Here is a 15,493-nt window from a genome sequence, read left to right as displayed (position 1 = left end):
TTTGGGCATGGTATAGGAGAGAAGCTATCACCACCTTGAGGAATGTTTTCTTGACTTAACTTTCTAGAGATAGTTCCCATGCCAGCTATTAACTAGGCTAACTTTGCTTCATTTTTTTTTTTTAGATCAGTGGAAGCCAGTTAAAAGTGCTACTGCTACCAACACTTTAAACTGTGCCCTGTAAGCAGCTGATGAAGAGCAGTGGTTCTCAACCTTCCTAATGCCGTGACTCTTTAATACAGTTCCTCATGTGGTGGTGACCCCCAAACCCCCATCCAGCTGGCCGGGAGGTATCAAAAACTTGACCCCCAAAAAAGAGAGGAAAAAATGAGAAAGTGTAGGTAGTCCTCGACTTACAACAATTCGCTTAGTGACTGTTTGAAGTTACAACAGCACTGAAAAAGCGAATTATGATCATTTTTCACACTTATGATTGTTGCAGCATCCCCAGGGTCATGTGATTTACATTCAGATGCTTGACAACTGATTCATACTTATGACGTTCACAGTGTCCCAAGGTCATGTGATCAGTGGCCGGGGGTGTGGCCAGCTGATCACTCAGGTTGCAGAGTGCCTGTGGGGGGGGAATTTATGGGTCTCTGGGATGGGACTGGGGTGGGTGCCTGCCTTCCTTCCCTCCCTTCTCTCCCCTTGTCCCTTTCTTCCTTCTTTTCTTTCTTTCCTTCACCTCCCTCTTAGTCTCTTCCTCCTTCCCTCCCTCTCCCATTGTCCCTGCCTTCCTTTTTTTCTTCCTTTCCTTCACCTCCCTTAGTCTCTTCCTCCTTCTCTCCCTCTTTCCCATTGTCCCTTCCTTCTTTCCTTCCTTTCCTTCACCTCTTTCTTAGTCTCTTCCTCCTTCCCTCCCTCTTTCCCATTGTCCCTTCCTTCCTTCTTTCTTTCCTTTCCTTCACCTCCTTCTTAGTCTCTTCCTCCTTCCCTCCCTCTCTCCCCTTGTCCCTTCCTTCCTTCTTTCCTTCCTTTCCTTCCTCTCCCTCTTAGTCTCTTCCTCCTTCCCCCTCTCTCTCCCCTTGTCCCTTTCTTCCTTCCTTTCCTTCACCTCCTTCTTAGTCTCTTCCTCCTTCCCTCTCTTTCCCATTGTCCCTTTCTTCTTTCCTTTCCCTCCCTCTTAGATCCATCCTTCCTTCCTTCCTTCCTTCCTTCCTTCCTTCCTTCCTTCCTTCCTTCCTTCCTTCCCTCTTTATCCCTTCCTCCCTTCCCTCCCTTCCATTGTTCCTTCCTTCCTTCCCTCTCTCATTGTCCTTTACTTCCCTCCCTCTTCGTCCCTTCCTTCCTCTCCCCCTGTGCCCAGGAAGGGACAAGGGGAGGGGGACAGGCTGCCAGCGGTGGCCATGGCGACATGCCAAACCTGCCTGTGCACAGGCAGAGGCAGAGGAGAGCTCCGCCCAGCTCACTTGCTCAGCTTCGCCAGAAAACATGCGGCTTGCTAAGTTAGCAGAAGCCAGGATCAGCGCCGGACTACAGCAGATTCACGCTTCTGCTAAATTAGCAAGTGGCATGTTTTCTAGCAAAGCTTGAGCAAGTTTGCTGGGCAGGAGCCAAGGAGAGCTGCTACAGCTGATCTGCTTCTGGGCTACTCTGCAGAAGCGCGGATCAGCTGTAGAGGTTTGCCCCGATCCTGGACAAGAGGGAAGGAAGGAAGGATGGAAGGGACAAGGGGAAAGAGGGAGGGAAGGAGAGACAAAGAGGGAGGTGAAGGAAAGGAAGGAAGGAAGGAAGGAAGGAAGGAAGGAAGGAAGGAAGGAAAGGAAAGGAAGGAAGGAACAAAGGAAGGAAGGAAGGAAGGGACAATGGGAGAGGGAGGGAAGGAGGAAGAGACCAAGAGGGAGGGAAGGAAAGGAAGTTCCAGCCAGCAGAGGTTTGGCAGCCCGGCTGCCGAGGAACAGAAGAGCGCAAAGCCAAAGAGAGGGGGCTCCTTTTCTCCACCCCTTCCCTGGGTTTGTGGGGAATTTCTCGTCACCAACGCTGACAGGTGCTCCTTCGAGCCCGCTGTGAGCTTCCTTGTCCCCTTTGCTTCCCCCCTGCTTTTGTGAGGATTGTGGCGCCCTTGGGAAGCCGATCATGCTTTGAAGCTTAGGAGAGGAGGAGGAGTCCCTTCCTCCTTCCCTCCCTCTCTCCCTGTCAAGCCCCGGTGGGCTTGACATGAATGGGCGGAGGAGGAGACGAGGACGGGCGGGGTGGCAAAGGAGACCGGCGGCTGTCTCCAGACCTCCCGCTGACAAGCGCAAGTTTGGGGGTCGCCAGCTGACGGGCGCAGGAGTTGGGTGCTGCAGCGGCCTCCCCTTCACTGACCTGCGTACAGGAGAAGAAGTCAATCCGGTTGCTGCACAATGAGTCTCTGGGGAGGGCAGGGCAAATTTGGTAGAGTTTGTGCAGACTGCCACCAAGCAGCATATTTTCCCCAAACAAGTGAGGTGGAGCAGGGGGGGGGGAGAGAAGGTGGTTGACAAGCCGTGCTTAAGACCATTGGAAATATGTGTTTTCTGATGGTCTTAGGTGACCCCTGTGAAAAGCTCATGCGACCCTCAAAAGGGTCGCGACCCACAGGTTGAGAACCGCCGCAATAGAGAGATCTTTGTACTTTGCACCAGTTAGAAGACTAGCTGCTGTGTTTTGCAACTTCTGGATGTTTTTCGAGAGTGGTTCTACATAGTTCCACTGCAATACTGAAGAGAGACTATAACCAAGGCATTGATTACCACCATCACAAATCTCACTCTCAGAATCACAAATGGCATAATAGACACAGCTGTCATATGTAAATCTAATGACAACTGAGGATCAAGGAGCATTTCCCATTCATAAATCTGCTGCTTCAGGGGACAGCCTGAATGTACACCAACTAAGAGGAACCATTTTTCCTGTTTTCAGACAGTACCTCCATGTTGTCTGGAATTAATTTTAACTTGTTCTTCCTCATCCAGCCTCATCAAGTTTAGGCACTGTTTATTTACCAATTATTTCCTTCAAGTATATAGTCTACTCACCTCTTATGATTCTGAGCAGCTTCCTTAAATGTAATGCAATAGACTGAGCTATTGTGTTCCTGTTGTTATATGTAACTGCCAAACAGTGTAGAGAACAATGTGAAACCCTCAGTGTCTTAAGTGTTCATTGAGACAGTGCAGACTGCTACGTAAACATGTCCAATCCACATCCTTATGAGGGAAATGCTTTATGTCACGAACACAAAAGGTATTACCCCAGTTCCTCCTTTTGCTGGAGAAAGAAAAAGAATCGATCCTTTTAAGAACAAAAGTAGAAGTGGCTGGAGTGAATCTGAAATAGGTCTCCTAAGTAGTCTCTGATAAATGGTTGGAATCTCCAGGAATTTGAGGCGAGATATGAAGTAGAGATAAGTTTCCATTTCAAAATTTGCCACTCCTGTAACTATAGGAAAAGTCTAATCTGGCAACAGTGCAAGATTTAATTTATCTTTTGTTATATGTGTGCATGTGTTTTAAAAATCATTTGTTCTTTTTTCTTCTTCATTAATTTTCTCCATTTCCTATAGGAATCTGTGTATGTCCTTGTTTTTTCCAGGCTGACTGTGAAGATATTAATTTTTATATAGAATCTATTTTGATTTATAACAATAATTTTGAAAGCTTCTCAGGGTTCTTTCTATAATTCTGGCAGACTGATTTTTCATAGCAAAATAGGAACATCTTGTGGGTCTTTCACATTTTTTTTGTGTAAATGCTATTCTTTACAAATCGAACTATTGTTTTCCTGTAATGGGAACATAAAATCCTAACCTGTTCCTGGCTGAATAATCCCTGTGAATATTGAAATCTCCCAGGAGGGGAAGCTCACAATAAACAGTAATGGCTGTAAAACTCCAAAAATTAACGATATGGTTTTTAAGACCATACAGAGTCCTACAACAAATCCTGTTGAAATGAATAGGGCTTCTATTAGTTGAGCCTTAGTTTTGTTGTGTTGCTTTGCTTTGTTAGAAGCTTTCTTTAAGGGATTGCATGTCTTATTTTTCCCATCTGTCTGTATGCATACATAAAAAAAAAATACCCAAAGCTTATCCAATTTTGCCACCAGATAAGAAATATTTGAGCAATGGTAGCTACCTTTTAGTGATTGGAACCAAATCCAGTTGCATAATGCGTTTCAAATATTATTGATAACTTGTCTTTAAAAGAATATAATTGTGTGGTAGTGTTATGTAATATTATTTCATTATTACTTGATTTTTAAAAACCATCTGTCAGACTCAATGAACAATATCTTTACAACAACATTTTAAAATATTTGGATATAATAAATTAATACAGAGACAAGGACTTATATTAATAGGCAAGACAACTTGATTTAAAAAAATACAGCAAATAAAAAGAACATTAAAACAAGTCCCACCGTGTATACCTATTTACATGCCCTGGAAGCCAGCCTAGAGAAATCCACAGCAGAGTAAATAAATATATCCTATAATATTACTCCCTTAGAAAAATCTTCAAACTTTTGATTTATTTCAGACATTTATCCTTTCAAACCTGGTTAACATTTAGATGGGAGACCACCAGGACATCCCGCAAGAGTCCAGGAAGAAGGCAACAGCAGTCCTCTTCAAGCAAATGTTCTGGATATATCCATTAAGTCATCAAGAGTTATCAAACTTCACTTGAAGGAATTTCTGACTACTTTATGAAAGGTAAATATATAGAAGAGAATCCAATCTTGACATATCATATTTCCATCAGATCTTAGCATTCAGTGTCCCTTCCCTGTTGTGGATCATTTAAATTCAGCTGAATCCTCCATTCATCTGAAACATTTATTTATATGAAGATCTCCCAGCATTCACCCAGATATGTCATACAGATGTTGAAGTGGGAGCAAAATGTTGAGGGTTTCTCCTTTCATTTTAAGAACAGAGAAAGATGAAGCAGAATAGGTGAGAAGACATCCAAGACTGGAGCTTACCCTGCATTTGTAGATATAATTACATCATGGCAATTTACTTTCTACTATCGATTATGAGCCTAAAAAGATTCTATGATAGTGAACATTATTAAATTCTTGTATTTCTCACTAGCAGAAGCAAGAGCTTTATGAGGATTGAACTGATCAAATCCAAAGTTGATCAAATCAGATCAAATCCGAAGTTGAATAATGTTCTTTAAGGTTATTCCTGAAGTGAGTATTTAGCTTTGAGACATCTGTAGAGAGCAACCAGCCTGCCATTTCTGCTTAACACATGTTGTTAATTTCTTTGCTTTCCAGATTTTTTTTTCTTTGTTAGCAAGCATAAAAATCTAGTGTTCCTTAATGGATTTAGCAATTTTCTAAGGAGGCCTGAAGAGCCAAAGTTCAGATTTGTGAAAGGACTGGAACAGATTGTAAAATGTAACACCAGATCCAGATGCTTATATTAACTAGGCATCAAATCCCACAGATCTGTCTTTAAATGTGTGTGCTGAGATAAGCCACATGGAAGAGTGGGAAATGTAATTTTCACGGGCAAACCTTGCTCCACATACTCTTAATTTTTATAGGTAATAATCTTCCAGATGTGGGATTGAAAGGTCTCTGTAAAATTTCCTGCAGTTTTGTTCGGACAGGTTTAAGCTTAACATCAGATTTTGTACATTACCAGTGGAAGAATTGAAGATGTTCCCTGAGCCACTTTTAATGCCTAATTTAAGCCTCTGAATGTTCAAAATGATTAGATTAAATTGTTAAGGCACTAATTTTTTTTAAAAAAGATAGAGGGTGCACAAAATATGGATAACATGCTCAGGACAGTATCTTTTCACATTTTGCCTGAGGGAATTGTGATTGTTAAGTAAACTCCATGAGGAGGTGATAAGCTGCCTGGGAAAGCCAAGGGAAATCATCAAAACAATTAAAAAATGAAAATTAGAATATTTCAGGCATGTGATGCGATACACAGAAAAATACAGCATACTCCATTTAATCCTCCAGGGAAAGATTGAAGGCAAACGAGGTCCAGGCAGAAGAAGAACATCATGGCTTCAAAATCTAAGGGACTGGTTTGGACAAAACTCAGCAACACTTTTTCGTGCGGCTGCTGATAAAAACAGGATCGCCAACATGATCGCCAACGTCTGATAACGGATATGGCACAAGAAGAAGAAGAAATAAACTCCATATCCTACACCCAGATGTTCTATAGTTAACTATCTTTTATCTCCTTCTATAGAAAGGAGATAGAAAACTAGGACAAAATAGTCATATATAAGAACAGGATGCCACTTGAAGTACAAATTAGCACTGAAATGATTAAATGTATACATACATATAGATATATGTAGATAGAGACAAAGATATGCCGATTCATGTCAGTGGACAAAAGAAAAAAATGGAGAGATTGACATAGTAGATGCTGCAAGAAGAAAATGAGAGTTGGATAAAGAAAGTGTGCAAATAAACAGATCTCGGCGTTTTAAAAGCTCTCTATTCACTTTACGATCCATCTTGCCTGTGAGTTCTGCCAGTGACTGGCCAACTATGTCTTTATTTATCAGTGCTTATTAGCCACCCCTTTCCTGAAGGACTCTCAGTAGAATAGAACATCAAAACAAGGAAAAAAAACACAAAATGATAAAAGTTTCAGTCAAACCCCAAACTTAAGGAGGCAGCTGTGATCAAGCAGCTTGACTGAAGGTATGGTGGAATAAAACAGATTTAATTTGCTTACAGAATTTCAATAAAGTGCTAGCTAGAAAAAAATAATTCTATTACTGAGCCACTGTATGTAAGTCTTGTATTTTAGATTCTAATTCTATGTTCGTTTTTGTAGGGTTAAATTGCAGCACTAAATTTATTCATTTATTAAATGTATGTGTTGCCCATCTCACAACACATGCTCAAGCTGCTCTGCAACTACTTTCTCCAGAACCTTCTCTAAAAAATGGAACTGAGACACCAGATGAAAGTTGTTCAGTAAAATGGAATCCAGTGTGGCTTCTTAAAGAGGAGATGAATCAATTGCTCCTTAAGAGGTGGTGGAACAACCCCCCTCTCTCAAAAAAATTAACCAACACTAGGACCCAACCACACAACACTCCCTGAGAAGACTTAACCGGCCAGGAGGGGCATGAATTTAAGGAACAGGTGGCTAAGTTCACAGTCATTAGAACCCTGTCCATTTTCTTAGGCCCAATAGGAACAAACCATTACCAGGTAACAGGACAAGTCTGTGCCTCCGTCATCTCACTGGACCTTTATCAAAGCTGATGTTCAATTTGGAATGAATTCAAGCAATTTTGTCTGACAGATGCTCTGCAAATTCCTCTACCTAGCTTGTACGTAAATCTCTGAGTCTTCCTTCCCCAAGAGAGCTCATGTCACTTTAAACAAGGCTGCAAGATGGCTATCTGTTGATGCAATAAGGGCAGAGAAGTATTGTTGCTTTTTTCTAAACCAGAATAAACAACTTTAGCCAGACAATGCCATAAGAAATTATTTTTTCTGTAAGTACAAGGACTGCAGGGAGAGAGATGAAGTGGATAAAATGCATGATAACAATTATAATAATTATGATGATGATACCAGCCTTATCTGGTTGCTAAATTTGAGAGACTCAAGATGGCTAACATTCAATAGGAACTATGAATCACTTATTTTTGACTAAAATATATTTTTATTTGAGTTGGTTGGAAAATATTATTTTATAGCTAATAAAACCACACCATCCAATTTCAAGCAGTTAATTTTAGAATGCTCACTCATGCTGTAAACAAGGGAGTGGATGTGTCAAAGGCTATAGGTTGCTCTCTCTTGTTTTAAAATGTTTGAAGTTAGTTTTATTTCATTCATATTGAAGAAAACACATGCAATAGCATGACTGGCTCTTGGGTGTTTGCTGTTTCCATCAACCGTCTTGGAAAAAGTTGGTTTTTCACTTTCTTGTGACACTACAATGGAGAATGTTGTGATGTCAGCATTCTTTAACAGCAAACTTTAGCAATCTTTATTCCATTATTTAATCTTCTGCCTAGCTGCTTCTTCCCAATGGACAAGTTTATAAGTGGCTGTTTTACTACAAGTGAGAAAAAGTCATTTTCTGACACAACACAATCTCTATTGATCCTTTCTCTGCCAGTATCTGGAGACTGGAACAGCTACCTATCTATGTTGGGGTAAGAAAAAAAAATGCAGTTATATCTATTTATTTTGTCTATGCCTGGGATGGGGAGGTTATATGTCTATACTACAATTTTATTCTCCAGAATTACTCTTAAAACATCTTACAAAAGCATCTTAGAAAGCTAAAGCATTACAAATATAATCTACAAAATAGGTACACCATGTTGGAATTATGTTCTGGGGCCACCTGCATATTATTCAATCAGAATTCAGACATGTGAAACTCGTGACGTCACGTGACGTCGTGCAACATATTGGGCCAGTTTTGCCATTGCCGGCAATGGTGGGGGCGCAGCTTCTGGGTGATGCGTCCGGCCATGGGCCGGCAGTTTGACACCCCTGAATCAGATGATGGATTTAGATGGCTCTTCCTTGGCTGAAAAAATATCATCTCTTTTGCCTCACTTCTGAAATGGAGGGAAAACAAAGTCAGAGTCACTTAGTGACTGGAGTGTAGTAGTGGACTCATATGGGAAAGTAAGTCTTCTTTCAAGCCAGACCGAAAGATATTTTAGAATATCAGGCACAGAATCAGAATCCTCACATTTTGTGTGTGATGGCTTTCTCAGTATATTTCCCAGTAATTGTGAGTTTCCTGTGCATTAAATCTTCCTCCCAGTAGTCCACTGCTGATTGCAGATACCGATCGATGGTGACACTATTTGTTTCTCAATAACACGATGGTTTACTGCTGGGGGGATGGGGGGTGTGTACATGGAAATGAAAGCTAGCATCACAAAATCCCCAAAGTTCTTACTAACAATAAAGTTGCATTCTGTCCAAAATGGTAATGATACTGTATTCGTTTGAGAATAACATTAGGATAAAATTTACATGATGCAAATATATTGCAGTGCATTTTATGCTCAAAACAATCCTTTGACAGAAGCTAAGTCATGAGACTGCAATTTCATAAGAACACAGGCATTGAGCTGGAGTTCCAGCTTTCCACTGACCAAGACATCCAGTGATACTGCCAAGCCTTTTCTGGCCCTACTTCCAAACTTTCAATCCAAAGAAAAGAACTAGACTTTTTTTTTCTTTAATATAGGCCAGGGGTCTGCAATCTTGACAACTTTAAGACTTGTGGACTTCAGCTCCCAGAATTCTGAAAGTTGTCAAGGTCGCAGACCCTTGATATAAGCAATTAGATAAAGTTACAATGTTGACTGTTGAAAGTGTTGAATGTTGAAACCATCTTCTGTTGTCTCTTCTGTTGTCTTTTGGGGGCATTTTTTTCTTTTGAAGTCCCCACCCAGTAGGGGTGCTCCAATGGCTTAATAGAATATAAATATATTTTTAATCTCAAATCCACATCCTCCAAATTATTATCTGGCTGGGATGTGCTTCGCGTAGAACTTGCTGTTCAAAATGATTAAAGTCTATGTGAAGGACTTTCCTTAGAGTTTCACATCAGAAGCTATTGGTTTAGGAGCCAAGGTTGTCTACCCCTGGTTTAGGGTATATGCAACTACTTGCCTGATTTAATGAGGCTTTGAGATGATTGCAGGCTAGTGCTTCTGGGAGAGGATGGGAAAAAAGATTCTCCATAGGGCACTGCAGTGTCACTTTAACCACCATGATTTACTAAGACCCTGCAGTTGCAGAGAAGAGCAATTTATGGAGAGAAAGAAGAAGAAATTATTTGTTAGAAGAATTCAAACCTATATTTGTGAACATACTTAAAAATTCTACGTGCCTACTTAATGAAAGAATTTAATTTCTGAAAAAAAATCTTTAATTAAAAAAAACCACCAACTACTGCCAATCCCTGGCAATCTGACAACTGGGCAATCATGGATTATTTAGGTTAGACTTTATTGTGTCTTAATTCAAGGAATGTATATGGGAAGTCTAGGTAATTTTGTTTGCAGTTATGAATAGTGAAGACCTGGAAGGGAAAAAAATGGGAAGCAACCAGAATTGCAGGGAGTTGTCTCATGTCTGAATATAAATTTAAACAACAGGAAATTGTATGTGTATAGATACCTTTTTATGATTCTAAGCTGCCCAAAACTACTCTATGGAACTCCAAAAACAATAGCATCTACTTGATTTCTGAAATATTTATGGAAGTATTTCACGTATTCTGAATAAATATTCTGAAAAAATACTTATTGTCACCTTTAGAAGTTAAGTAAATATTTTTGGAGTTCCATAGTTCCAGTTTCCTCTATGGATTTATACATGAACTGTTTAGTACTGTTGACTTACCCTTTGGCATACGTATTTGGGAACTTCCATTATATTCTGGAAACCAAGAAATTATTCCAGTTTGCTTGAAGCTTCTTTGGATTGGGATCCAAACAGGATTAAACATGAATAGAGAAGAGTAGATCAGCTCCTGAAATTAGTGTTTATTGTGGGGGTAAATAAAATCGGATCAAAATTAGACTGCTAAACTGTAAAACAATGTTTCTTAAACTTTTTTCTCTTAGGAAACCTTTACATTTTTAAAAATTATATGATAGCTACACTCCCCTGCTACAGAACTTCCAAACAAGCTCAAGGTCCATATCATAAACATTCCAACCCACAATCTGGCAGAATATTTCTGTTTTTACCGTCCACAGGTATTTTATCCCTTTGTTCTTGCTTGAGTGGGGAGAACAACCATGAGTAAAGTTTTCTCATTTATTAATCCTTTCCTAGCTTTCTGGGATCAGAACTTCCCGAAGAAACATTGGAGTACCTGTCATCCTGTTCCTTCAAATCCTCTCATAGCCAGTCTCCTATTTTTATTAGAGTAGGTTATTTCAGTTTGTGTACTTCAGGCCATTTTTCAAATAAATTCTCAGGATGAATGAAGTCCAAAATAATAACTGTGATATTTCTTTATTTGTAAAATTTATTGGCAGCCCATCTTACCATAGAGTAGTTTTGGGCAGCTTAGAGTCATAAAAATATATCTATACATATACAATTAGAACATAAATAATTTAAACCTGACACATGTGGGGGGAAGTGGGATCTATTATTACTTGATCAACTACCTCTATTGTGCTGTTCCTCCACTGGGACCCCAAGCCAACTGGCAAAGCTACGTCTTTAGGCCCTTACAAAAGGATAGGAGGGTTGGGGCCAACCTCACATCAGGGGGAGGGGGCAAGATGTTTCAGAGGGCAAGAGCAATAGCAGAGAAGGCCTTCCTCTTGGACCCTGCCAGCCGAAATAATGGGCTGACGGGACTCAGCCTTCTCAGCCTTCTCTACCAGCACGAGTGGGAAGGGTCAATTCCATTTGGGTGAGACAGTCCCTCAAGTAACCTGGATCCATGCCATGAAGGGCATTAAGAGTGATCACCAACATCTTGAATCGCACCCAGAAGCAGACTGGTAACCAGTGCAGGTCAAGGAGCAGTGGTGTGACAGGGGCCGTTCTTGGGTCCCCCAAAACTGCCCATGTTGCTGCACTTTGTACCTGCTGTAGCTTTTGAATGCTCTTCAGGGATAGCCCCAGGGAGAGAGCATTACAATAGTCCAGCCATGAGAGGACTATGGACTGAACAACTGAACGCAGGGAATCCTGATCCAAGAAAGACATATGATATTTTACATTCTTAACAATGCCTTCTGATGCAAGGGTTGGGCTGATCAACTATTTGGTGCCCTGACTTTCTGGTTTTGTTCCTCTGTTATGCTTCTTCACGTCTGGCTAATATACATGCCTTGGAAGACACCGGGATCAAGTCTTTAAAAGCATTTTGAAAAAGAAAAGTCCATACAGGAACTCTGGAATCTTCTTCCTTCTTTCAAAAATATGAATACTTTTCAGTTTAGTTTAAAAGAGCATTCATTGTGGCGATGAAAAGTTCTACTCTGAACAAATTATCTGTCTTTTAATATGGGACAGGAAAATTACAATTGGGCATGTGGATATAGAAATCTATATACAGTAGATGCTGCAAATTAATACTGAAGTATTTTTAAATAGCTAGTTTTTTTTCTTTATTGAAAATGAATGTGCACTGCAGTGCGAGATATATTTTTAATTTTTTTCCTATTGCCAATGTGGGAGATTAGCAGCAACAAGAGGAAATGAATCTGAAGAAAGGGAGGGCTGGTATTATGACAAAACAGATTGATACTAAAATAATGAATACTTTTTCTCCTTCCATTTGCAGATCAGATCAGATCAGAGATTGCTTGCTCTATGAACTGCTTTGTTTATAAATCTCAGTTTCTCTTAACCCTATGTAATTTATTTTCTTTCTTTCTTTTCTTTCTTTCTTTCTTTCTTTCTTTCTTTCTTTCTTTCTTTCTTTCTTTCTTTCTTTCTTTTCTTTCTTTCTTTCGGATTCTCTTAACACCATTATTTATTTATTTATTTATTTGTTTGTTTGTTTATTTATTTATTTATTTATTTATTTTCTTCACCAGGAGCAAAAATTCAACTGAACCTGTAACAATCCAGCCATGTCCCACAGGTACCTTTGCTACTTCCAACATGACAACCCTGTTACACACTGGAGGCAACTGGTCCACTGGTCTGTTTGATATCTGCAGTGACAAGACAATTTGTAAGAGAATCTTATGTGTTCCTTGACTTAATTTTCAAAGCTGCCATCCAAGCTTGCATGGGGAAAAGGAAGTTTTCATAAAAGGTTGCTGATTGAAGCTCTTTGCCTGTTGCCCCTGGCCATCAATGCAGCTGGGGCAGGCTGTACAAAATACACACCAGAGCACATTTGAATTACTAAAGCCGTCATGCCAATTCCAAATTTCACTTGGATGCTTCAGTAGTTATTTTCACTTCTGTTTACCTGTTTGTACATGCACTGTACCTTCATTTTGCTGGAAAATAAAAAGCAGACGTTTTGAAGAATAGCTGAACTAACAGGACCATTGAGGTCATATATAGCCTCTACTAGAGGAAGCTCAGATTCACATTTTTAATTCTCTCTAACATGATACACTAGGGAGATATGGTCTGTGCACATTATCCATCCCCCTCAATGTTCCTGGAATCATGCTGGTGGATTTGGCAGCAAATCACTGAGAAGTTCTGATAGAATTTCCTGCTACTTTCCAATGGAAGGAAGGAAGGAAGGAAGGAAGAAGGAAGGAAAGAAGGAAGGAAGGAAGGAAGGAAGGAAGGAAGGAAAGAAGGAAGGAAGGAAGGAAGGAAGGAAGGAACTGTGTAAACTCATTTAGGATCACCTTCCCTCTTCTCTTTCCAAATAAACTTCCAGAAAAATCCCAATTTTAGCTATTTCATTAATGACACCATGTCAGAGTTTCACCCACTTTTTAAGTGTAGATCTTCGTTCTTTCTTTTTTATAGCTATAGAAATTATCAAGAGAAGTATCCCTTAAGCCTATTTTCATCATGACCTGGTGCTTTTCAAATATATTGGACTAACTCTACAAATTTTTAGCTTGTACAAACACATTGAAATTCATCCGTTCCAAAGGACACAGCTTGACTTCTACATTTACAGATTTACTGCAACTAAAGGAAGATGAGATTTGATCAGATCATTTGACAAGAACCTTGTGCAGTTGTTACGTGACAGGAAAATATAACACCTGGGGTTTCTCTGAATTCATTTTGCCCACATCATTGTGGAACCAAATAATATGGTTGTGGAATTTCATCTGAAGATCAGTAGATTTTGACTCAGACCATCAGACATAACAGAGTTTAATGAAAAATGGGCATCCTTGTAGTCACCTTTCAGTCTTGCCTATCATTTTAAAGTTTTCAACCTATTTTCACTGCAATAATGGAAAGCAGCAGAGCTCCCAGATCTGGCCTGTAAAGTTCTGGCAACACTGGATAAAAATATCACTTAACTTGGTCACTATTGATAATGTGAAAAAACAATCTCGATCACTTAAATATTAGATATCTACTTTTGCAACATAACCAAATTTTTGTTTTCTTGAATGAAACTATGTGATCTTGGGTTAAAGTTAAAAGCTGTTGCCTACACACAGATTTATTATTTGATCTAATTATCTTTTGTAAAGAGAGGATAAGAATCTCCCAAGTGCTATTTAGTTTCTTTTTTTAAAAAAAGGTGCAAACTGCTAAAGAACTCTCAAACTATCTTTAAAGCATTAATTAAATACTTCAAACAACAGAATATTTCTTAATTAACATGCAGTATGCCTTTATTGTCATTCAGTCCTGCAAGGATTTCTGTGACCAATCTAATAATCGATCTTGCTGCTTCCCCATGTAATAGTAAATTTTCATATCCCCTGGTTTGTGTTCATACTATTGATTATGTGCCGTCAAAGCACTGTTGATTCTTATTGACTATACAGATAGATTTTAGGAATTAAAGAGAAACTTCCTAACACTGAGAACAATTAATCAGAAGTTATGGGTGCTTCATCACTGGAGGTTTTTAAGAAGAGACTGGACAGCCACTTGTCTGAAATGGTATAGGGTCTCCTGCTTGAGCAAGGGTGTGGACTAGAACAGGGGTGTCAAACTCAATTTCGTTGAGGGCACATCAGCACTGTGATTGCCCTCGGGGGGGCAGGTGGGTGTGGCCAGGGTGGGTGCAGCCTACTGGGTGGATGTGGATGGAGTGGGTGTGGCCTACTGGATGGACATGGCCAGCTCTACACCATTCGCATGATGGATGCCTGGGCAGGAGTGGGACAGATCTGAAGGTCTCTGGCAGAAGGGGGTGGGACCAAATGCCAAGGCATGGTCTACTGGAGCAGCCTCACTTTTCCTCTCAGGACATGCGGGGGGGGGGCTGGATGGTGGCACGTGTTGCCCGTAGCCCTGGGCAACAAAGGTCAAACACCCTGCCTGGCCCTCGAGCACCTGCGGCACCAAGCCCAGCCTCACTTCCCCAAGGGGGTGCCCAGCTGCACTTACCTCCTCCTCAAGGCTGCTGCTGCTGTGCTCTCCTTAGCCAGGTTGTTCATGAGGGCAAAGTCAGAGGGAAGCCCATTCCCTCTCCATGGGAGGAGACCTGGCTTTGTATCCGAAGCTTCCTTAGCAATAGGATGGGAGACCCCAGGATAGGCCAGGAGGAGGGGGCAAGGGATGATGAAAGGGCAGCAGAGCAGGACTAAGGCAAGACTTCCCTCAGACCCTCCCTCTCCTTCTTTCCTTCCTTCCTTCCTAAGTACAGAGTGGTGGAGAAAATATTTGAGACGAGGGAGGGAGAAAAACAGGCAAGAAACGCAGCTGGGGGGGTGTCACCCTTCGTGAGGAATGAAGAAATGCACCATTGTCTGGAAGTGGCCAGCACATGGCCCTCACCTACTTCATATATCTGGCTTGGTGGCTCTGGAGGAAGGGATGCCATGAGCAGCGTGAGACTCAATGTTACCTGCACAATTCCGCTCAGCCCCCAGCTTGCCCGGTTTCGGCAGGCAGT

The 15,493-nt window shown here is 40.7% G+C and overlaps 1 protein-coding gene across 2 annotated transcripts in view; it reads left to right on the top strand.

Moving 5' to 3' along the window:
• The first annotated feature begins 8,015 nt into the window (after positions 1-8,015).
• Positions 8,016-15,493, top strand: part of PLAC8L1 (PLAC8 like 1) — a 16,419-nt gene continuing 8,941 nt past the window's right edge. Inside the window, exons 1-2 of one of the 2 annotated variants that reach the window (XM_039350866.1) lie at positions 8,016-8,138; positions 12,525-12,664. In XM_039350866.1, the coding sequence (XP_039206800.1) occupies positions 8,131-8,138; positions 12,525-12,664 (148 nt within the window). In that variant the 5' untranslated portion in view covers positions 8,016-8,130. Of the gene's footprint in view, positions 8,139-12,163; positions 12,665-15,493 lie in introns of those variants that run through there. The other variant, XM_039350856.1, reaches the window with a different exon arrangement.

This window comes from Crotalus tigris, unplaced genomic scaffold (assembly GCF_016545835.1).
Source record: "Crotalus tigris isolate CLP2741 ecotype Arizona unplaced genomic scaffold, ASM1654583v1 scf7180000017568.12009008, whole genome shotgun sequence".
In the NCBI taxonomy this organism is placed as follows: domain Eukaryota; kingdom Metazoa; phylum Chordata; class Lepidosauria; order Squamata; family Viperidae; genus Crotalus; species Crotalus tigris.
This window is presented reverse-complemented; position numbering and strand designations above follow the sequence as displayed.